The 24,099-nt window shown below is 45.9% G+C and overlaps 1 protein-coding gene across 1 annotated transcript; it reads right to left on the bottom strand.

The window, feature by feature from the left end:
* Positions 1-3,505: 3,505 nt before the first annotated feature.
* Scimp (SLP adaptor and CSK interacting membrane protein) lies at positions 3,506-23,799 on the bottom strand. The gene is made up of 5 exons (XM_034507812.2): positions 23,677-23,799; positions 12,143-12,266; positions 9,837-9,900; positions 6,893-6,966; positions 3,506-4,556 (listed from the first exon to the last, which is right to left on the bottom strand). The coding sequence occupies exons 2-5, from the start codon at positions 12,252-12,254 to the stop codon at positions 4,351-4,353; spliced, it is 456 nt and encodes a 151-aa protein (XP_034363703.1). The 5' UTR covers positions 12,255-12,266; positions 23,677-23,799; the 3' UTR covers positions 3,506-4,350.
* Between the last annotated feature and the right edge of the window lie 300 nt (positions 23,800-24,099).

Here is a 24,099-nt window from a genome sequence, read left to right as displayed (position 1 = left end):
GAGAACCAAAATACTTTTTATTTTGACAAATGTTTAGTTTGGGTATTTTGTTACAGTGATAGAAACCTGAGAACACACACATAAGTTACCTTCTTATGGGTGCCCAGGATCTCAGACAAAAAATGGTACCGAGAAATGGTGTGCTGTTAAGAAACACCAAAGAATGTGGAAGTGTTTTTGAAATGCGTGTTGGACAAAAACTGTATTGCTGTTCACAGACCCTGAAGGGAAGTTCCCTGTAAGTGCTCAGAAGAGACCAGTTACGGAGAAATCTCGGAGATCACGTGAGAGGCAAAGGACAGGACAGCAGCGGAAAGAGGAACATCAAAGATTATTCTGGTGGGTTATCAGCTGGAAATGGGAATCAAGGAGGCTGGAAAGCAGAGGAAGGGCGAGACTGTTATAAAGCCTACTCGTGTCTTGGCGTTTTCTGAGGTTCTGAGCAATAACGAGGCCAATTGGCAGATGGAGAGGAAAGTGCTGTGTTTTGGCACTCTATCTTGACTGCTTGTAGGAAATGTGAAAAAACAGAAGCAGAACTTAAAAGTCTGGAACATTCTCATTCTGGCCCATATTATAAAGAATGAAAAAGTGTGTTCAGAAAACACCAAAGAGCCAGCCAGGGGACTGTCGTTAGGAGATTCACTTGGCTAGCTGCTCAAGTGAACACGGGGAAACAAAGAAGGCATCTCAGAGATCTTGGGGCCCTTCTTAGACCAGAATGCTCAAGCCCTGGGGGTGGAATGGTTTCCAGCCGTGGTTCAAGGCAGAGCTCAGGCCACCAATGGAACACCATGGATGCCTGCAAAGTGTCATCCCCATGAATAGGGAAGTGTATTCTCTGTGGGCAAGGATACTTCCACCTCAGTTTCAAAAGATGCCCCAGACATCCTTAAGGCCAGGCAGAGAGGCCGCATCAGGGAAGTGACATCAGAGAGTCCTGTCTAAGGTATAGCCCAATGCAGTCATGTAGAGAGAGACCTTCCCAAGACTCCAGAATTATACAGATACCAGTGGGTACCTGAAAGGCCAATGTATCCTACAAAGGCAGAGAGGCGGGGCTCTAGAAGAATAGAAGAGTTCTCAACCACTGAGCCATCTCTCCAGTCCCATAATTTTGTTTGTTTCATAAAGAAGACCAGACTGTAACTATTATCATATGAACCATGGAGGTGCTGGAGAGATGGCTCAGTGGTTAACAGCACTGACAGCTCTTCCAGAAGACCCGAGTTCAATACCCAGCAGCCACATGGTGGTTCACAACTGTCTGTAGCTCCAGTCCCAAGGGACCCAACACTGTCTTCTGAGGACACTGCACACACTACACAGACATACATGCAGGCAAAACATCCACACACACAAAATAGATATAATTTTTTTAAAGGAGGGAACTGTGGTTCTTGATTTGTGGCATGAGTTTTCAAAGCTGTTGAGGTGGCCAACCATGAGCTGTTTCAAAATATGTTAGCACCATTGTAGTTACCATGGTTACCCAGGGAGTGAGCTCAGGATGGAACTTACCTTCCTATTTCTAGACTCAAATCAGTGACTATGTAGCTGGGTCACTTGGCTTAGGCTCTGCTGTGAGACTGGAATATACACTAAGGTCCTGTGGGGCCTTGATACATTTAATTTTGTCATCCAGATTGGCAGTAGAAAACACAGTCTTATTATAAGTACCTAGCTCAATTCTGAATGAATTTATAAATGTCTCAAAACTTTTATTCTATTTTATTTTACTGGCAATTAAACTGGTTGTTGTATTTCCCTGTGTATTCGGCATTCAAAAATATATTTATTAAGTGCCTTCTATGTGCTGGGGCTTATTCTGGACACTGGGAAAATAGAAATTAGCCTAACAGGCTCTCCTCTAAGGGGCCTCGTATTCACACCGCTGGGACCCAGACACTTGAGAGTACAGCTTAAAGAGTCTGTTTCAGCTTCTGGTTCCAGTGAGCTCCATCCATGACTGCCTGGCTTGTTTCTGGGCCTGTGTGAGGCAGAACATCCAGGTGGTGTGAGCACGTGGGAGAAGTTTCTTCAGCACAAGAAGCAGAAGGAGAGAGAGAAACAGACTAGAGAACCCAAAGGCAGGACACAGCCCTTGACAACACACCCCTGGCTACCTACTTCCTCCAGTTAGACCTCACCTCCTAAGGTTTCTAGACCCTCCTAAAACAAAACCATTAGCTGGGCAACACATAATCAACACATGGGCCTGGGGGGCACACTTTATGTTTAAATTATGATAAGCCTCTAGAATAGAAAGAACAGAAAGGAAGGCCTGGAGTTCACTCATTCATTCATTCATTCATTCATTCATGCAATCATTCACCATACTTATTCACCATCCTTAGCATGCTAAGAACAGGGAAAACAAAGAAGAAAAGGCCCATTTCTGCACTAGTGCTGCCTTTGTTAAACTGGAAACAGAAGTCTCATAAGCAGATCATTCAGGATATGAGAGTTATGCAGGGGAAGCACCTAGAAGGCCACCACTACCACATGGGGCGGTGAGGATAGCACGCTGCCTAAGATGCAACGGTGGGGAGGAACACTGTATTGAGCAGGGACAAGAGAGACTACAGCAAAGGTACTTTCAAACAGAGGGAAAACACTGGGGAGGGTGGAGGTTGCCAGGAGGCAGTGGTGTGTGAAGTTAGCCAGTAACAAAATCCTGACAAATCTTGTAAGCCATGATTAAGAGTTTGGCCTCTTTCTGAGGCTGATGGGTAAGGATGAGCTTTAAGCAATTGGAGGAAGTATTCAGTTGCTCACTTTAGAAAATCACCAGCTGCCAATCAGTATTTTGGAGTCTGAGCTGCCAGAGGCAGGACACTGGTTAGGGGTTCTTAAAGTTCCCTTTGGGAAGTGCTGGCCATGGGCTGACCTCAGAGTGATGGAGACAGAGCCCTGATTGAGGCACAGTCAACAGGAGGTGGGGACACTGGCAATAAAGAATGTGAGAAAGGACCTAATTTCTGCCCTCAGCAAGGGAGGAAGTAATCTAGCATAAGAAGCCCGGGTTGGGTCATCAGTTCTCCATGGAATATATTGAACTTGGGGATCCCGTGGGATAATCAGATGGAGGTGTCCTGCAGTCACTGAAGCCTGGAACTGGAAAGAAGGGGTCGACTGGAGCTTGTGGTTGGGAAGTTGCTAGGGTAAAGGAGACCCTGAGCCCTGTGGTACTGGCCACGTCACTCCGCAACGCTGAGAGGGAAATAAGTAGGAGACAAAAGCACCCCAGGAAAGACAGGATGGAAAAGGAATGAATGGCCGCTAAAGATGTAATAGTGAAGGCTAGAAGGGACATTAAGGCCTGAACTCCCATCTTGAATATGCTGCTGCTGGATGGTGCTGACTGGGCTCTTCCCGAGGAAATCTACTTTCCCCGGTATAGCCAGCACACCCATGGCCAAAGAAAAGACAGCCGGGGGCGGAAGTCAGAAATCACTTGTGTCTTGTGTTGCTCATTAGAAATAGTATCTAAAAACACAGGAAGTAAACTTGTGTCAGAACTTGATTCTCTTTCAGGGTTTGGTTCACATTCTATAAATGTACTGGGGGTTGAGGTGTGAATGGGTGGGGTGGCTTCACAAGAACAAAAAACACTTTCTCACCTTACAGACTCTCAGAGTGTGGTGACCTGCACATCACAAGATCCCTCAGCTATGACAAGTCATAGCTTCTGGGAGGTTCAGGGTGGGTGAGGCCTGAGAGAAGGGAGACAGGCATCCTTAACCCACAGGCGACATAGGGATGGGGACTGGGAGGCTCTAGACAATCAAATATCAAGACTATGATCCCTTGCAGTGGCTCTCAACCTATGGGTCTCAACCCCCTGAAGGGTTGACTATCAGATACCCTGAATGTCAGATATTTACATTACAATTCATAACAGTAGCAAGATTGTAATTATACAGTAGCAACAAAATAATTTTATGGTTGGGGATCACCACAATCTAAGGAACTGTATTGGAGGGTCCCAGCATTAGGAAGGCTGAGAGTTACTGCCCCACAGCCACAGTCACCAAGGAAACAAAGGGGAATGTTGAGAAATGAGTCAATTCTCACAGGCACAGTGGTCTGCACTAAGGACACTTCCTCCATAGAGGTGTCAAGGCCACACCCTCAGAGTCTCAGGGCAGAGCGTCTGCACTGTCAGAAACATCGGAGCATCTGGAGCAACAGGAGACACATCTGGAGCAACAGGAACATCTGGAGCATCATCTGGGCCTCTGGAACATCAAGCTGCCCTGTCCTCTGCTCTGGCTTTCTCATGGCCGAGGCGGCCTCCTCCAAGGATTAGGAAGTGCTTGTGTTACAGTCCAGCCATTCTAGATTATTCTAAAATGAGTTATGTAAGCCTGTTTCAGCTTGCCAAAAAGGTATGGTTGTTTTAGAGTGCTGGATTTCAGTGGTTGCTGGGATCTCAACATCATCGTAATCATTTTCTGGCTCCGTGGAGCCCGAGATAGCAAAGACCTTCTTGTTTCTAACTTTCTTCACTGATGAGTACCAAGCTGATGGTTGTCTTGGAGCTTCCTGTGGGGCTAAAGCACAGAAAAAGGTTGCAATATGCAAGGCTACTCTGTACTGATGTATTTTTAACCAAGTGGCTCGACATGAGCTTTGAACACATTACAGATCTTCCCACTTCCTGGGTGACCAGTTCCCCATTTCACAGAGGAAAACCAGTCACAGACATGACACATGTCTCAGGATCATCCAAGTGCACGAATGACAAATGTTGGGCAGATCTCTTGACTCCCACATCTCTGCGCTAAGACCCCACTTCAAGGGAACCATGATGCAAACACTCAAGAAGCAGACCACAGCCAGTTGCTAGGTGACCACAGTTATGTCCACAGATCCCAGATCACAAGGATCAACTGGAGTTGATGGACTTGTTGGTTCATCCCTCCCTGTACCGTACTCTAGGATGCTCCCAGGATTGTTTGGTATTGCTTACATACAAATCTGCCTGCTAAGAAGGAAGGAAACTTTGTGTGTGTGTGTGTGTGTGTGTGTGTGTGTGTGTGTGTGAGGGAGGGGTAGTGTTCAAAGATAGACTCGGTGCAGAATGGTCTGTAGCAGGAACAGGAGTGGTTGCTGCTTTTCGTCTGTGACTTAAGATTCTCCTTGAGGCTCATGTGTAGAAGACTTGGTGTGTTACCAATATGGTAACATTGTGTGTGGGAAGGGGGGTTGATGGTTAAGAGCTTCTATTGCTCTGCAGAGAATCTGACTTCAGTTCCCAGCAACCACATCAGGAAGTTCATAATCACCTCTAACTCCAGCTCCAGGGGATCTAGTTCCCTCTTCTGGACACATGTGTATTCATGCTACAAATGCGGGCAGACAAACACATACGGACACAAAACTAAATGAAGGGTAAAAGGTGGTGGGACCTTTAAGAGATGGAGACTGGTTAGAAGCAGTATGGGTCCTCCCTTTGCTCTGCCACTCAGCCCTAAGATGTGATTTTCTGCTCTCACATGGGTTCTACCATGATGTCATATTTATCCCATGATGCAGCTTTTCAGTGCCATGCTGTTTGGACACTCAGCCACCAAAGCTGCAAACTAAGTAAACCTCTTTTTTAAAAAAGCTACCCAGCCTCAAGTATTTTGTCATGGTAACAGAAAATGGACTGATACAGTGAGGAACAGCTTAGCTACACCTATAATGAGAATCAGATTTGCCTCCACAATGATCTTGTATTTCTCCAAAAAAATCGGAAAGCCTCTGCCATTTCATTTCCTGTAAAAACGAGTTCACCTTTGGACTCCAGGACTTAGTTAACTAACTTGGTAACTTGGATTGTGGGTAAATCACTTAATGCCTCTGGGCCTCAGTGTTGTCAACTGTCACAGGAGCAACAGCACTCATCAGTTTCACAGAGCTCTGAGGGTTTAAGTGAGATTGTGTCTAACAGGGGCCAGTCATGGGACTCAGGGAACTCCCAGGCCTGATGGTCCTCATCTGTAATCACAGTGCTGGGGAAGGAAGGGAAGAGCACTCAAGGAGCTTAAGGCCAACCTGGGCTACATGAGACTGTCCCAAAAAAGGGGGAAGGGAGACAAAGTCTGCAAAGTCTTTGCCTCACAAGTATGAGGACCCAAGTTTAATTCTCAGAACCCATATCTGTCTATCTATCTACCTATCTATCTTCTATCTATCTATCTATCTATCTATCTATCTATCTATCTATCTCCATCCATCTATAGGTCAATTATCTATCATCTATCTATCATGTATCTATCTCTGTCAATCTCTATCTAATCATCTTTCTATCCATCTTTCTATCATATGCCTATCTATCATCTATCTATCTATCTATCTATCTATCTATCTATCTATCTATCATTTCTATCTACTATGCTCATCTCATATGTGTTATTTTCATGGGGTGCATGTTTGAAATCTCAGCACAGGGCAGATCCCTAGGACTCACCAGCCAGCTTGCCTCACCTGTTTGGTGAGTTCCAGCCAATGACAGACTGTTTTTTTTAAATGTGGATGGTGCCTGAGGAATTGCAGCTGAGGGCTGTTCTCTAGCTTTCAAAGATATATGCACATTCATTCTCGAGCACATGTACACACATGTACATACACATATGAACATGAGCAGGCACATAACCACACACACCCCCACATGTTTAAAAAAAAATAAGCCACCATCTGCAAGTCAGGAGATGCCCTTCCCATATACCAAACCAGCCAACACCTTTATCTCAGACTCCCAGCCTCCACAACTGTGGGGAAGTAATTTTCCCACTGCTTATGCCATCCAGTCTATATAATTTTGTTAGTAAGCTAAAAAAGATACAACAATACATTCTTTATCCCACCCAGAATGATGCTGTTATCAGCAAACTGTACTTACCCAGGTCTCCCAGAAAAGGTGAACCCCTGGGTGGCAGAGGAGGTAACTGACCTGATGAAGAGTTAAGAACATTCCTAGGGAGGGAGAGAATGAGGGAGGGAGACACACACATACAGAGAGAGAGAGAGAGAGACAGACAGACAGACAGACAGACAGATGTAGAGACACAGAGCAAGAGATAGAGAGAAACAGAGAGAAACACACACACACACACACACACAGACAGACAGACAAACAGGCAGACACAGAGGGAGAGACAGCGGGAGAGAGAGTCAGTAGTTGGTCTGAATCAAGCATACTGCTAGCTGCTTTATAAGAGAGCAGAGCGAGTAAATGGGTTGAAGATTCAAATCTAGATCCCTCCAAGTTGGAAACATTTCCATACCGTTCTAGATTCTGCATTTCATTTCTGTCACCCCAAAGAAACCATTTCCTCCAGCCCACATACATAATGGGCAGGGATTGTCGTTAGAGCACAGAGCACAACCTCTTGTGGGAAGGCGTGGTATATCAGGTATATTTCAATTGCAAGGCAGATGCACTCCCTCCTAATGTTAAGTATCAATAGTGGAGCCTGGCATGTTATATGTGAGGCCTGGGATTGAACTGACAACCTAGTACTAAAAAAAAAAAAATAAAAAAAAATTAAAAAAAATTAAAAAAAAGGTAAAAAATGCAAAATACCATGTGCTATTCCACTCACATGAAGCACAAAATGATCAAATGCCTGGCTGATTTCTTCTGGCCAGTAGGGATTTGGGGGTGCCATGGCTGAAGGCCTTAGAAGTAAGTGTCTATGATGTTAGCAAGATCTACTCTTGTTTTTTAAAAAGATTTATTTATTTTTTATTTATATGAGTACACTGTAGCTGTCTTCAGACACACCAGAAGATGGCATCGGATCCCATTACAGATGGTTGTGAGTCACCATATGGTTGCTGGAAATTGAACTCAGGGCCTCTGGAAGAGCAATTGATATTCTTGACCACTGAGCCATCTCTGCAGCCCAAGATCTACTCTTGAGCTGGGCATCTTTTACCTATGTCTGCTTCATTCATAGCAACTCGTTGAGCTGTATCCTTCCTGAAAAAAAATTCCATAGTGTACTGGCTGGTTTTGTGTGTCAATCTGACACAAGCTAGAATTATCACAGAGAAAGGAGCCTCCTTTGAGGAAATGCCTCCATGAGATCTAGCTGTAAGGCATTTTCTCAATTAGGGATCAAGGAGGGAGGACCCATTGTGGGTCGTGCCATCCTGGGCTGTGGTCCTGGGTTCTATAAGAAAGCAAGTTGAGCAAGTCAGGGGAGGCAAGCCAATAAGTAACATCCCTCCATGGCCTTTGTATTAGTTTCTTCTTCCTGACCTGCATGAGTTCCAGTCCTGACTTCCTTTGGTGATGAACAGCAATGTGGAAGTGTCAGCTGAATAAATTCCCCCCACCCCCCCTTCAACTTGTTTCTTGGTCATGATGTTTGTGCAGGAATAGAAACCCTGACTAAGACATGTCATAATAGCACATTTCTGTGGGAAGTTTTCACATTGTAGCAAGGCCTTGGCCATCGGCTCTGTGATATTTGATTGACTTACTCATCGATGGAATCAGATTGGACAAGGGAAGGTTATATTTGCTGGTCTCTTTGAACCCCAATAAAACCCATTTTAGAAAAGTGTAGATTTTCTTGCAGATAGGCAAAGGCTGCCCCTTAACCGGTTTCTGATCCTGGGTGACCACCTCTCAGCTTTTAGAATACCACATGGTTAACCACTGTGTTTATACGTCTGGGATTTTGACTGCTCCTGATGGCTATGCTCAAAATCTCATTTACGGGGCACGCCTGCTTCTGTTCATCTGAACCCCTGAGTCATGCTATATCGATTTGACTCCTGGAGGGGCTGGGCACTGAGTAGCTTAAGTCAGTGATGGGTTCTCTGTCACTATTTCTGGGTACCAAGGCTCTGAGCTGCTTGGGTCTGTGAGGCTTCATGTGTGTTGACATACACGCTCGCTGGGACCTGTCCTCAGAATCACCAGGGAAGGACAGCTGGAGGCTTGTGGCTGGTTTCTCCTATATTCCTCCTTATGTGCCTTCTTTTCCTTTGCTGATTCTATCTGGTTTTGTCTGTATTAGACTATAGCTGTGCTGGGCATGATGGTGCACACCTCTGATCTCAGCACTCAGGAGGCTGGGGCAGATGGATCTCTGTGAGTTTGAGGCCAGCCTTGTCTATATAGCAAGTTCGAGGACAGCCAGAGATATGTAGTAGATAGAATCCTGTCTCAAACAAAGAAACAAAAAACTGTGAGTAAGATAAGTTCTAGGTCCCATAGGTCCCCCTCATGAATTCTTGTTCCTAAAGTGTAGCCTTGGGAACTCGTCATCATAAATAGCAAGCCCCAACATTTCACAAAAGGCAAAATGTAAAGTCAATGCTCAGGGCTAGAGGACCCAGGTTCAATTCCCAGCCACACGGTGGGTTATAGCTGTCTATAACTCCAGTTTCAGGAGATCTAGATGCCCATCTTCTTGGGTATCAGGCACATACATGGTACACAGACGTGCACAGAGGCAAAGGGCTCATACGCGTAATATAAAAATAAATCTTTAAAAGGGGAAGCAAATGCTATACTTTTATGCCACGTTTTCAGACATGTAATCTGCTTAAAGAAAAGAGGTATGACTGAGCTTGGGACACAGAGCTTACACAGTAACCTCTGTCAGAATAAATATGACCAGGGAACCCATAACAGGGTGCCAGAGGTGCCCTGCACCCACAAGGCCTTCCTCCTTGCATAGCTCGAGAACGTTGACAGATCCATCTCACCAACTCCATAGGGAAGGAGGCATTGCAGCCACACCAGAACAGAGTCGGAAGGGCGCTGGTGGCAGTGAACAGTCTATTCTCAGAGGTGAACCACAGGGGTCTTCCCTCCCCCCACTTACTCATACATCTTTTCTTCATCTCTTCCATCCTGTTTCGAAGGCTTGGCAATTTCCCAGTTCCTGCCTAAGGGAGGGAAACCATATTCATTAGAGCACATTAGTGAAAGTTGTGACTTCAGAATTTAGAAGTCCTTGGAAAATAATCAGATCCAGGACATTAGGAGGGGAACTGCCAAGAGATAAGAGACCTAGGAACACCCAGCTTGCAAGTGACAGAGCTAGCTAGCTAGCATTTAGACCCTGGCCGTGAAGCCACAGAACCTGGGAGGCAACCCTTGGCCAGCAACAGCAATAAACAAACAAATGGATAAATGGAAAAAACTTAAAAGATAGCCAATGGATAGAGAAGTATATGAGCCCAGAACACACTTTCTAAAAATTATATATTAAAAAAAAAAAAAAAAGATGCCAGGCATGTGGCGTACACCTTTAATCTAGCACGTGGGAGGCAGAGGCAGGCAGATCTCAAAGCTCAAGGCCAGACCTGTCTACATAGTGAGTTTCAGGATAGCCAAGGCTACACGGAGAAACCCTGTCTCAAAAGAACAAAAAACACAAAATATAAAAACTAATATATATATATATATATGTGTGTGTGTGTGTGTGTGTGTGTGTGTGTATTTTATGTATAAAATAAAGTAATAGAGTTCTGAATAAATCCTCTCCTTTTATTAAAAATTAATTACTTAAGGGATAGTGGGAAAAGAAGATCAAATTGAGAACCCAGCACACCTGAGATCTGATCCCAATTCTGCCACTAACCCTTGAGCACCTCTACTGAGGCTCTGTCTCCCTGTGGGCTAGGAACCGACTAAAAGGCCTGCCTTCAGCGCTCGCTGAGCAGATGCCTGGGGACAGTGTGCTGAGAGCTCAGGGAGGCTCACCCAGGGCACCCTGTGTACTGTCCAGTCTGTTAGCTGGGCATGCTCCTGGCTTGGGACACTTTGTATTTTCTTTTAAATGGCTAGGAACTCAAAGGACTATGCTACTGCTTGAGGAGTTCATTTTTCTGGACATAAACAGCAAAATGGAAAACCTAGTTGTAGATAACCTAAAATTAATATTCATCTCCAGTCACCTTGTCTGGGGAGGCTCAAACCTTCTGGTCAAGATGGAAAAAATAGCAGAAACCAGGTCTTAGAGAGAAGGCAGCCAGGCTACTGAAACATGTTCATCATGCATTGTATCTGTGTTTGCTTATCTGTTTGTTGTTTAATTCGCACATATATTACATCCCAGCTGCAGTTTCCCCTTCTTGCCCATCCCCCAGTCTCTCCCCCACCTCCCCTCTTCCCCAGGTCCACCCCTGCTCTGTCTTCTATCAGAAAACAACAGGCCTCCTAGGGACATCAACCAAATATGGCATAACAAGCTACAATAAAACCAGCACATACGGTCACTTCAAGGCTGGATGAGGCAACCCAGTAGGAGGAAAAGGGTCCCATGAGCAGGCAAAAGAGTTGGGGACAGTCCCTGCTCCTACTGTTAGGATTCACACAAGACCACCAAGCTTCTCAGCCATAACATACATACAGAAGATCTAGGTCAGACCCCCCTACAGGCTCCCTAATCTCTGTGAGTCCTCATGAGTCCCAGTCACTTGATTCTGTGTGCCATATTCTCATGTTCTTCTGGTGTCCCTGACCCAGCTGGTTCCTCTGATCCTTCCTTCCGATCCTCTTCAGGACTCCTCGAGCTCTGCCTAATGTTTGCCTGTGGTACTTACACTCCGTGGAATCTACAAGAGTAACCCTAGCAAAGACTTCTAGTAATGGGGGACATGCAGCCTGAGCTGGCCCTCTTCTGTAACCAGGCAAGGCCTCAAATGGAGGGATTGGGGCACCAACCCAGTCATAAAACCTTTGACCTACAGTTTATCCTGCCTGCAGTGGGCTCTGGGACTGGAGCCTCGTAGAACTGTCATCAAAGAGACCAGAGAGACTTCACCTAGCAACTGATCGAATCTGTATTTTAATGCTTGAGACAGTTAGCTTTCTACAGACTTCCATCTGCTCCCTTTAGAGAGTCGCAGAAAAGACGATATCTATTGGTGCCTGGAAGACAGCTCCAGTGACCCTGCATCTGTTTTCACCCAAATCCTCTGGCTTTGGAATTAATCTCCTCCCCTTTGATATGCACATGAGAAACTGAGGCCCAGGGACAGAGAGGTTTGTGGCAAGGCTAGAACTCACACCCAAGGCTCATGATGCTCCCCCTAAGCCCACACAGGCCAGCTTTATGCTGAGTTTTGCTGCACTGACATCACCTGTCCCCCACCCCCTGCCAGGTAAGATGGCCATCATTACCTTGTCTAAGATGCCACCTGCAGACACAGTACAGGATGAGACCCAGGACCAAGGAGATGAAGATGATGGCCACAGCTAAGATAATCCAGAAATTGTTCCTCCACCAATTCATTGCTGTGGAAGCCTAGGAAGAATAGAGATGGAGGCATGAGGCGTAAGTGGAAAGCTTGCAGGCTGGGACTGTCATCTACCATGCTTCCTGACACACATGCTTAGGACCCAGACAGTCAGACCTTACAGACAATGCCTTAGCAGACCACAGGCAAGTTGCTTACTGTCTTTGGAGACTGTGTCCCATCTGTAACACGGGATCAATGTTGCAAAGTACTTCATAAGAGTCTGTGAGGCTTAGCTATGAGCCGTGTAACTATAGACTCTCCAGAAATAGGCCACAACCAGGGCTTGCTTCCACTGCGAAGGCACGGCAGATGGGAGACATACCACCAAAGGCAATCCCCAGCTGCAGTTCTTTAAATCACAAAGATAAGATACACTTTTTATGACTGTGGAGAGAGAATTTTGAGAGTTTTTTGTTTGTTTGTTTTGAAGGTGGGGCTAGGAAAAGTACCTTGCTAGGTGCTATGATTTGAATATGGCATGTTCCACTAGAACTCATACTGAGGCTTGCCCATCATGACACAGTATTGAGAAGTGATGGAATTCTTTTTTTTTTTTAATAAAAAACTATTTTATATATATGAGTGTTTTGGCTGCATGTGTGTCTGTGTACCACATGCATTCCTGGTGTTCATGGAGCCAGAAGAGAATGACAGAGCCCTTAGAACTAGAGTATTAGACAGTTGTATACTGTGGGTGCTGGGAATCAAACCCTGATCCTCTGGAAGAGCAGCTGGTGTTTTTTAAAAGCCAAGCCATTTCTATGGCAGTCCCCCAAATTGACTGTTCAGTGCCCACCATGAAGAATGCCCTGAAGTCACCCCCGTCTCCGTGGACTGCTGAGAGATGCTTTTTCAACAGAATAGGCTAACTTGTCTTTCTGAGAGTAAAGCCAAGAGAGGGAGCCCAAGAGAATCACATTCCATTTCCAGTGTGATATCACCTGAGATGGCCGAGCTGGTTCAATGGTTAAGGTGCTTCCAGACAGGAGAGGTATACAGGGGAGAAGTGTGGGGAATTCGTATTGGGGGAGGGCATGGCCAACTACAGGCCCTAGAAAGATACAGAAATGGAATCTTACTCTGGCCCCAGGCCTGTGACCAAGCTGGTAGATATGACCGTAGGTTGCAAGATTGCAGGAAGCCACCAAAGCATGGCACAAGCAAATGCCTGCCTGACAGGATGCTGAGAACCAGCCTGACGCTGTAGCCACAACTCTCAGAGGGCTACAGAGGACAACAGACTTCTCAAGAGATGGCTGTTGGAAAGGCTGGGTCAGGGGACTCAAACCCAGGAGTCTGGGTCCAGGCTAGGCAACATAACAAAGCTATGTATCTTTAAAAGATGTTATATTAGGACTGGAGAAATTACTCAGTGGTTAAGAGCCAATGCTTGGACTTGGGTTCCATTTCTAGCACTCACATGGCTGGCTCTAGTTTCAGGAAATGCAATGCCCTCTTCTGGTCTCTGCAGATACTACATACAAGATTCACATATATAAATGCTGGCAAGCCATCACACACATAGAATAAATTTATCTTTCAGTTCTGAAGGTCGGCAGTTCATGAATATCTTACTTGTAAGTCTGAAACCAAAGGGCTGTGGGCCTTTAGGCAATACCCTTTTAGATCCTCCAGGAGAGAATCCATTTTCTTATCTCTTTGGCTTTGAGAAGTCACTCACAGTCCTTGGCTCAGGACCACTTCCTGTCTTCAAAGCCAGGCCTATTACACAGTTCTGACCATTCTTCTGTTGTCATATCTGCTTCTGATTATCCTCTGCTGACTTTCCTCCCAGTGTGTCAGGACTCTCAAGGTTGCACTGGATCCATCCACTGAGTCAGGATAATTTCCTCACTCAGTCCGCTGATCAAAAACCTTGATTCCCATTTTCTGTGAACTCTGACATAATCCAAGTTCCGGGGATTTGATTCGAACATTTTGAGGAAAGGAAGGGCTCTGACACAAATGACTCCATGCTTACTCCTCAATGAAAGGACGCTCTTTGATTAAATCAGACCCATGGGCTTATATTGTTTTTGTTTGTTTGTTTGTTTTTGTTTTTGTTTTTCGAGACAGGGTTTTTCTGTGTAGCCCTGGCTGTCCTGGAACTCACTCTGTAGACCAGGCTGGCCTCGAACTCAGAAATCCACCTGCCTCTGCCTCCCAAGTGCTGGGATTAAAGGCGTGAGCCACCACCGCCCGGCTTATATTGTTATATTTTAAAAAAATATTTTGCCTTTTTGTGATAGTTGGAGAAGGAGAAGAAAACAGTGTGATGATTCTGCCACCTTTGACCTGAAGTCAGTCACATGGTGTCTGGTATTGTCACCATGGTCATGCAGCAGCAGGGTCTTGCTTCAAGGCAGACTTGGGATGGTGCACAGAAGTAGTCTTTGTTTGCAAGAGGCAGGAGGGGATTCTCAGGGCATAACTCATGCTTGAGATAAGGCAGGGCCCTCAGAGCAAAAGTGGGTCCAAGAATGATCTGTGGGACTCTGTAGTCTAATGCACGGGTATGTGAGTCACTTATGTAAGACAGTGTATGAACAACTACGTCTCTGTGTAAGCCTATGCACATTCGTTTCCACACTTGAGATCGCCTGTTGCCTACTCTTACGTCCTAAGTACTATATAGGTAGTTGCTACAGTGTGTCACTGAGGGAGCAATGGCAAGGGGGTAGAAAGTGCATATGACCAGTGGAGAGGCACTTGGTGCTTGGAGCCTTTTCAGTCCTCTGTTGGCTGAATCCATAGATGTAGAACCTGACTGAAGAGGGATGACCGCATTTCCGTTTCTCAGAAGGGGAAGCAGAACTTGGACAGGTTAAGAACCGTGCTAACTGGCAACCTGAGATTCCAGCTCAGACACCAGAGTCTGTCTATTCTGCCACCTTGACATGAAACCCACAAATTCCTTCTCTTCATACGAGAACTGAAAGCAGAACCATGCTCAAAATTTTCCAATATTCGCAAGACTTCAGTCTCTCGGTGCAACTTGTTGTTCATAAAGGGAACCTCAGTGTGAAGAAAACCACTTAGAACACCCGTGTGTAGCCAGGCGTGGTGGCACTTGCCTCTCTCTCATCCTAGCTCTCAGGGGTCAGAGGTAGGTGGGGCTCTGTGAGTTAGGACCAGCCTGTTTACATTATCAAGTTCTGGGATTACATAGTGAGACTTGTCTCAAACAAACAAACATCAAGAACAACAAAATAGCCATATGTATTGTGTGCTGACTTCCCTCGAGTTTAATTACTCTACCTGCCCCAGATCATTTAATCCCCACAATAGCCCCATAAGCTAAATAGTCATCATTATCATCCCACTTTACAGGTTAGAAAATAGAGGCCTGGAAGAGCTTAACAAAATTGTAGAGCAAATAATTGAAAAAAATCAGAAACCAAAGTTTGTCTGACTCTAGGGTCTTAACTTTTGACGGTTATGTCTGAGCATCTCAAAAAACGTTCAATTTCTGGGCACTAAGATACACTTAAATACAAGGTCTTGTGCACCTACTCTGCGTCAAAGTCCAACTTTCAACTCTTGTGGGTCTGGTGTGAGAATCTGAATCAACATTTTTTAACAAGCCATCTAGAAGGATCTCTGGTCTGAGTGAGGAGCCCCACATTCGACTGGTCTGCAGGACTTCTAATTGGTGCTGGTGAGGCCATGTGTCTATTCCTGGGAGCAGCCATAGATGGTGGCAGCAGAAGCTGGGTGGGATACAAGGCACTGAAAAGGTTCCTCGAACTCAAATACCTTCCCTGTGTGCTTGTCATGGCCCCTGGAAGGCTACCACCAATGAACAAGTTCCCTCTCACCAGCAAAGCTCCAGGCTGACCTTTTCTCTACTTCTTCATTTAAACTCACTTGCCTCCACATTGAGGAAGAAAAATTAACTCCCTGGTGCCTCAGGTTTTCTTTCCAGGACTCTGAGGTCCTTGGAGGACAGCTATAGCCGATGTGATGAGGGTGAAGGAACGCAATTCCTGGAACATGAAGTGGTCCCAGGAAGCCCCCTGTGTCCTCCCTGCTTGGTGTCCTCTCCCTAACGCATAACACTTTCTGTTCAGGTGTCCAGAATTCCCAAACTTTCTTTTTTTTCTCCCCAGTCATCCTGGGGATTCTCAGAGCCTTACAGATTCTGTAGATCTGTAGCTCTGGGTGTGGGGGTTGGGGGTGGGTCAGAGTGGTGGGGTGGAGATGAGGGATGGAGCCACAATCATCAAGATGGAAAGGAAGAGGAAGAAGAACTTGGGAGGAGGGGTTGCCACAGGAATAAGGAAGGGGGAGGGTGTCTTCACGGAAAAGGAAACCCTGAATTTCAAGAAGGGAAGAATCCAAGACCCAGAGTTGTTTGTTTATAATGGGAGGGACTTCAGCCTGTTGCAGACTGTGACAGGTTCCAGTTCCGGAAGGGAGGAGAAAAAATGGAACGTAGGGATGAAGGGGAGAGAGGGAAGAAGAGTCAGAACTGAGCCGGGAGATGCTGTCTCCAGTCAGTAGTAGATTGAGCTTTCAGAATGGAACAGTGGTCAGAAGACAGGAGGGAATCTGAATGGAACTGGATGAAAGATAAGGACAACACAGGGACAGGAAGTTGGCGGATCACACCAAAATGTCCATTTTCTCCAAAGTAGGAAGTAGAGTTAATAACCTGGGTATGGGGGTGTGGGGTGGGGTAAGCCAGGGCAGGAGACAGGCTAGCTCTCAAGTGAGGACAGTGCTCTCAAGTGAGGACAGTGCTCCCAAGTGAGCCAAAAAATCTTCCACCTCTTTCCAGCCCTGCGTTCCCACTCTACATCTCCCTGTGGCGCTTACTTCTGGGGCCTTCCTTCCCTCCTCCCTGAGCCCCAAGAGTGCCCCTCAGCTACAGGAAGGGGCACCTTAGACCTAGGTTACTCTGTGAAGTACAGATGAAACACATCTTTCCCCACCCATACAAGGACAAGAAGGCTGGCATCTCCTCCCTGTCTGCCTGTGTTCCTTGTTCACTGTCTCTCCCCACTTCCTGCCCCCCAAGCTGGTATGTAAGTACCATGCCAGCAGGACCCTGTCTCCTCTCTTACTACCATGCTCCTGGTGTCTAGGTCACAGGGGCACAGCAGATTCTGCATGTGTGACTGTGGATGTATAGATGAGTAGATTTGACAGCCCTTTTCTCCACTGTGGGTAGATATCTCGTGGCCCTGCAGCCCAGGAATATAACGGCAGCCATGCTGTTGTGAAAAGCCCTTTGCAGTTTCTGTCCGCTTCCTCCCCTGCAAGGTTAGTTCTCTTCCCTCAGCCTGACACTCTAGACTCTAAACATAAACTACCCCAAATGAGTAAGACAATAACTGGGGCTGAGGATGTAGCTTCATGGTAGATTGCTTGCCTCTTACACAAACGCTCAGAGATCGACTCCCAGCACCACAAATAAAAAAGATGATCATCAGCCGGGCGGTGGTGGCACACGCCTTTAATCCCAGCACTTGGGAGGCAGAGGCAGGTGGATTTCTGAGTTCGAGGCCAGTCTGGTCTACAGAGTGAGCTCCAGGACAGCCAGGGCTACACAGAGAAACCCTATCTCAAAAAAACCAAAAAAAAAAAAAAAAAAAAAAAAAAAAAAAAAAAAAAGATGATCATTGCTAATTATCTTTATTTAGATTTAGAGAACCCAGAACATGTGCTGATCTTGGATTACACCAGAATATGTAATAATTCTTTTTTTTCTTCTGTCCAATAGCTAACACAAAGTGATTCAAGTACGACAAGGCTTGACTTGTAGAAAACAGATAGAAAACCAGCCCTAGGCCGGGCAGTGGTGGCACATGCCTTTAATCCCAGCACTTGGGAGGCAGAGGCAGGCGGATTTCTGAGTTCGAGGCCAGCCTGGTCTACAGAGTGAGCTCCAGGACAGCCAGGGCTATACAGAGAAACCCTGTCTCAAAACAAAACAAAACAAAACAAAAACAAAGAAACCAGCCCTAGGAGGCTGCTACATTGTAGCCAGAGAAAAACAAGAAAGGAAGCAGGTGCTCTGAATGATGAAGCCCCACCCAGCAGTAGCCTTCCTGCCTGCTGCTCCCGCTGTTCCCGGCCCTTCCTTCTTTTCTTGTACCTAACTTCTCTGGGAGGAAGCATTGGGGACATCAGCAGGCACCTTCTCAGGCACTGCTCCTTGAATGAAGCTGATGTCTTTCCTACCAACATCCTGTTTTGGCGTTTATGCAGTGAGCAGTCAGATTCATATATTATTCATATAGTACAGAGTTTTGAGTGAGGGTCTCAAATTCCTGCCCTGTGTAGTATTATTCCCGAGTCACCTCTTTAGGACATATGATGTCAGGTGAGACCCCTGCCTTCCATCTGCTACCCACCCTTGGCAGAGGCCAAGGCATGTATTGGGGAGGGGCATTCTAGCTACTCCAGGATGTCCTGCATTCCTCAGGTTACCTAAGGCATTTTAAGGAACCTCAGTGAGCCTGGTGCATTTCTGTGTGGTGGAAAGGACTGAGCAGGACATTCTACAGGATGATGGTGGTTGAGCAAGGTAGGGAGGCAAAGAAAGGCAATGGCTACCCCAGCTCAGTGTGCTCTTCTTCAGAAGGCATTTCTGGGGAGCCAGTGGCAATACTTTATTCTTTATCATGAATTCCTGAGACTGGTGATTCATGACTTTAATCTCCAGCACTTGGAAGGCAGACACAGGCGGATCTTTGTGAGCTCCAGGTAGCTTAGACAAATAGCAAGTTCCAGGCCAGCCAGGGCTACAGAGTAAGACCCTGTATGAAAGAAAGAAAGAAAGAAAGAAAGAAAGAAAGAAAGAAAGAAAGAAAGAAAGAAAAGAGAAAAAACAAAGAAAGAGAAATAGAAGGAAAGAAAGAAAAGGAAGAAAAGAAAGACAGGAAAGAAAGGAGAGAGACAGGGGCAGGTGTGGGGGCTGGGGAGAAAGATAGTTTGCCCTGAAAAGTCACACACATTCACAGAACTGTAAAGCACTCCAGGGCCTTGAGCTGGGCACCCAGGGAGTGGGCTGCTTTCCCCCATCTTCCTGGTGCCCAGCATCTGTATCTGGAGCAAGATCCATACAGGCTCCAAAACTTTTCCAAGAGACTGACACATGTGAAAGAGCTCCGAGGATCACCAGACACCGGCACTATCAAGAGCAAACCAAAAATGCTCAATTTACAACTGAAGTTACCTTCAGGAAGTACAACCACCCTTCAATGGGAGGCTACAGAATACCCACCCCTTAGCTGAGCTGCTGGTAGGAACCAGGAATCTTCTCCTCTGGGTCATAAAAGAGGATATTTAGAGGTGGGGACCTGGAAGGACAAGTAGGAGAAGGGACAGGAGAAGGTGGAGCACAAGCCAGCGGCTGGTACAGAGTCTGAAGAAGCAACTGACAGAAAGGGTCAGGGATGCGAAGGCAAAGATGGCTGTACCGTATTCAGTCTGTAGTTGCTCACAGATGCACTGTGCACCCCTCTGGTCATCTCTTGCCCAATCCTTGACAAGGTTTCCGAGTCTACCAATGCTTTCCTGAGCAGGCTTAGTTTTAGTGGTGTGGGAATCAGGAAAGGGGTTTGGTTCCTGAGTCAGTGCAGTACAGTCTTACACAGAAGCTGCGAGCCTGTGCTGACCAGGAGGAAAGAGGTATCGCCTAAATTAATCCACAGGCTTACCAAAAAGGGCTTTGGAAAGTCCTAAAGCAGAGGATGGGATGAGGGAGCTAAGCACTCATCAAGCCTGTCGTCATCGTGAGCAGTTCTTGTCTGGTTCCTCTCTAGTTGCCTGTCCATCCATCACTGATGATGGTCAGGATGTCCACATTCTCACCTGACCACCTTGCTGCCATGTGTGCTGGAAATGGCCGTGTGGAAACTTAGTGTTCACTTAAAATTGAGTGTGGACAGGGTGGGGCTACAGAAAGCATCCACTGTCTGTTCATTCTGTAGTCTTCCATTTCTGCGAAAGGCTGGCAAGCTCAACCACCACATTTTGCCTCCTTCCCCAGCCTTCGAATCCATTATCCTGTATTTCCACTTCCAGTGCACCAGCCAGGTTTCTAGACTCCTGTGCAAAGGGCCGTCTTGCTGACCTGTTCTAGCTGTTTGGCTCCCTGCTGGCTGCCGCATATGGATATGACCTCTTGTCTTTCTAGAGTTCCTTGCCAGTGAAGCAGAGTGAAATATGAACTCTCTAAAGTCTGCCCGGCATGGCCAAGATCAATCCCAACTGGCATCTGCCTACCTCGACAGCCTCAGGACTCCCCTATATTTCTGTGTCCCATTGAGCTTTTGTCCTGCAAGGGACATGCAGTTCCACAGACTCCCTGCATTCTCCCTGGCCTTCTTGGGGGTCACTCTGTCAGCTTAAAGCAAAGATTCTCAAGAGTCCTGAACTGACCAACCAATGAGCCTCCAGGGGGTGACAGCCCCATGGGCTCATATACAGAAGCTCCCTGGGGATGGCAGCCTGCTGGCTATCTTGAGGCTCCATTTGCATACCAAACATTGTGTTTTTTATTTAGATATTATGCAAAATTAATAAAAATGGAAGGCCCTCCTGTAGATGCATAATTTACAGTTTAGAGTAAAACTGAAACAAAATGGAGAAAATGTCAACTCTCTACCCACAAGCCTGGAAATCCTTTTATTCTGATGGCTTGAAGAAGAGATAGGTACAGACACTTCCTTCTGACTAAATTCCCCCCCTCCACACACACACATTGTCTAATGCTGAGAGGTCTCGGGGTCCTCCAGATGGGTCTTAAGCACATCTTTTCTTGGAGTCAATCTTCAGTTCTCTAGTGAGATGGGATACAATGTATAACTTTCATTTTTATGTAAAAAGAAACGGCTATTGTTTACTAGTAACTTCTTAAATTATTAATAGCTACGAAAATGTGATGTTGATGTCCTTAAACTAAAATACCTGGCTCCTAGAGTTTGCTGAGGACTCTAAATAATATTTTGCCAGCAAGTCTAGACACTGTGACTCCTGGGAGTGTTACCAGCACAGCTCTTAGAAGTGCAGCCCTTCCAGCTGGAGGGAAGGCTGCTAGCCTGGAAGGGCACAGTCATGACTAAGGTTAGCTGGTATGATACATGAGTTTTGTTTGTTTGTTACTTTTGGATTTATTTGAGACAGTGTCTCTCTATGTAGCCCTAGCTGTTCTGGAACTCTCTATATAGATGAGGCTGGCTTCAAACTCACAGAGATCCACCTGCCTCCACTTCTCCAGTGCCACTATATCTGGGTTGATACATTAAAAAAAAAATTGTTTTGAGTCTAATATGTATAGGGTATGAGATGAGAAACCTGAGTTGACTAAACCAAACTTATGACCATTAAACCTGTTGCTAAAGAAGACATACTGATGTAAAATACAGTTACATATTTAAGTATTTGTTTTGAATGATGTTTCCTTTGTGATCTTTTGTGTGTTTGTTTATGTTGAGAATTAAGCCTAGGCCCTTGCACATACACAGCAAGTACTTTACCACTAAGTTACATGTCCAGCCCATGCCCTTTAAAATCACATGCAGTATTTTACTAAAGTGAACGGGTTAATTAAGGTCATTGTAAATGAATGTACTGACATTGTTTTATATACAGAATTATACATTTTTCGTGAAGGGTTGAGGCAGGGTCTCTCTTGGATGTCCTGGAAGTCACTAGGTAGATGAGGCTGACCTTGAACTCACAGAGATCAACCTAACTCTGCCCCTCCAGTGCGTGACTAAAGGTGCAGCTATAAAATGATGTTTCAATAGAAAACCCTGTGAGGAAGTTTATATTCTGCTACATTGAAGTGCTGGAACACACCGTAATCACATCCTTATTCTGTATTCTGGCTTGCAAGCCCACTATATAATGATGACATCATGGCTAGTGTTCCATTAAAAACAGTGTCAGGCTGGGCACATGCCTTTAATCCCAGCACTTGGGAGGCAGAGATAGGTGGATTTCTGTGAGTTCAAGGCCAGCCTGGTGTACAGATTGAGTACCAGAGCAGCCAGGGCTACACAGAGAAACCCTGTCTAGGGAAAAAAAAAAAAAAAAAGTCAGATCAGAATGCAAATGCTGTAGAACTAATGAGGTGAGGATACTTATGCATAATGAATGGCTATCTCCATTGTTATTTAAATTTATTAGGAGCTAGCTGTGATGCCTGCCTGTCTGCATGTGCTAACACAGTGTTTGGGCCAATAGCTGGATTGGCAGTTGCCCACACTGTCATGCTGCTGCATGTATGTCTCAGCATGATAGCTTATCAAGCCAGGACAGCCACACATTAATTTTGAGTCTGATTTATTTTATCACAGGACTCAATTCTATCCACACACACTCAGTCCTCATAGCTTATTGCTTGCCTAGCAAATCTGTTTGCCTTCAGTTAGGAAATACATCTATTTGCTAGGGAAAAAGGAAATGGGAGCGGGGGGGGGGGGCCGGGGGGGGGGGAGAAAGGGAGGAAAAGGGGGAGGGAGAGAGAGATGTAGGGAGAAGAGAGGAGAAAGAAGGAAGAAGGGAGAACTCTATCCTGACAAACTTCTGGAGAAGCTGATTCTCCTACACACGGTCTGTGGCATAACACATGGATTAAAAAATGATTTTTGAAGCGCTAGAGACATGGCTCAGTGGCTAAGAACAATGACTACTCTTTCAGAGGATTCCCAAGTTCAATTCCCAGCACTGCATTGTGGTTCACAACCACTTGCAACTTCAGCTCAAGGATCTGATAGCCCCATGTCGCCTCTAAGGACACCAGGCATACATGTGATACACAGACATGCATGCAGGAAAAATTCCCAAACACAGAAAATAAAATATTTTCTATAAGAAAAAAAAAAAAAGAGAGAGTTGAGAACATTGATTTTTCCAGAGGTCAAAAGCGCATGGCTCCGTCAAGGCCTCACACCAGCTGAACACCTCCTGAAGTTTGGCAGGTGCCTTATAAATCCCAGACACCAGAAGCCGAGTGCCAGAGGTACCAAGAGCCACACTGTTCTGATTATTTCATCCAAGAGCACCAATGTGTAGTCTGAGTTTCCGAAGTGCAGTGAGGGCCCTCCACCAATCGAATACCAGATATTACAGACATTACTCAGACAGTGATAATTCCTTACATTGTACGCAGCTTACTCCCAATGGTGACTTCATCCTTGGAGGTAAACTTATCGTGCCTGGCACACACACTGGAGGACTGAAGAGATGGCTGAGGTCACTCGGCAGCAATGTCAAGTGGACTCTTCAAGGCCACTGTTACTCCAGTTGTACCCGGCTGTCTACCACAGCCTCAGGCGACAGTCCCCTCAGCCCATGCCTGTGAGATTGCCTATTTGGCCACTTGACTAACAACACCATGGACAGATGACTATGGTGAAAAAAGCAAGAAATTGTTCTTAGGAAAGTTGAAGCACTTACCTAGACTGCCAGGGTGTTTGCTGAAAGCAGCTGGGGAGACAGCTGTGGACTGAAGGCGTTTCTTAAGCACAACTGGGGAGAGGCTTGATCGCCCACATACCCTCACTCACCCTTGGAGGCAACAGGCACTAGCCTGACCATACTTCCTCTTTCTGGTCAGCCCATGGCAGTTATCCCCATTCTAGAGAAGCTAACTACCCCAGTTTTTTTTTTTTTTTTTTTTTTTTTTTTAGCTACCTTCCCACTGCCCTTTGTGGCTCCAGCAGAGGCTCATGAAGGCTGGTCATGGTGTGGAAGAGGGTCGTGAGAGAGATCAGGCTCCAGAGTGAGTGAGTGAGGGGTTGTCCGAGGGAAAGTCTCCCTTGAACATTCCTGGGCACGGTCATGTGGGACTCAAAAAGAGAGGCAGGACCCTGAGTCCAT

This window comes from Arvicanthis niloticus, chromosome 6, assembly GCF_011762505.2.
Source record: "Arvicanthis niloticus isolate mArvNil1 chromosome 6, mArvNil1.pat.X, whole genome shotgun sequence".
Lineage (NCBI taxonomy): Eukaryota > Metazoa > Chordata > Mammalia > Rodentia > Muridae > Arvicanthis > Arvicanthis niloticus.
The sequence above is the reverse complement of the archived record's forward strand: the minus strand, read 5'-3'. Positions and strand labels throughout refer to the sequence as shown.

What these genes read in the sequence shown, in the direction of transcription:
- Scimp (XM_034507812.2), bottom strand. Translation starts at nt 12,254, where the DNA reads ATGAATTGGTGGAGGAACAATTTCTGGATTATCTTAGCTGTGGCCATC. An exon ending in CAGGTGGCATCTTAGACAAG is followed by an intron (nt 9,901 to 12,142) that starts GTAATGATGGCC and finishes TCCCTCCCTTAG; the next exon opens with GCAGGAACTGGGAAATTGCC. An exon ending in ACCTTTTCTGGGAGACCTGG is followed by an intron (nt 4,557 to 6,892) that starts GTAAGTACAGTT and finishes TCTGTGCTTTAG; the next exon opens with CCCCACAGGAAGCTCCAAGA.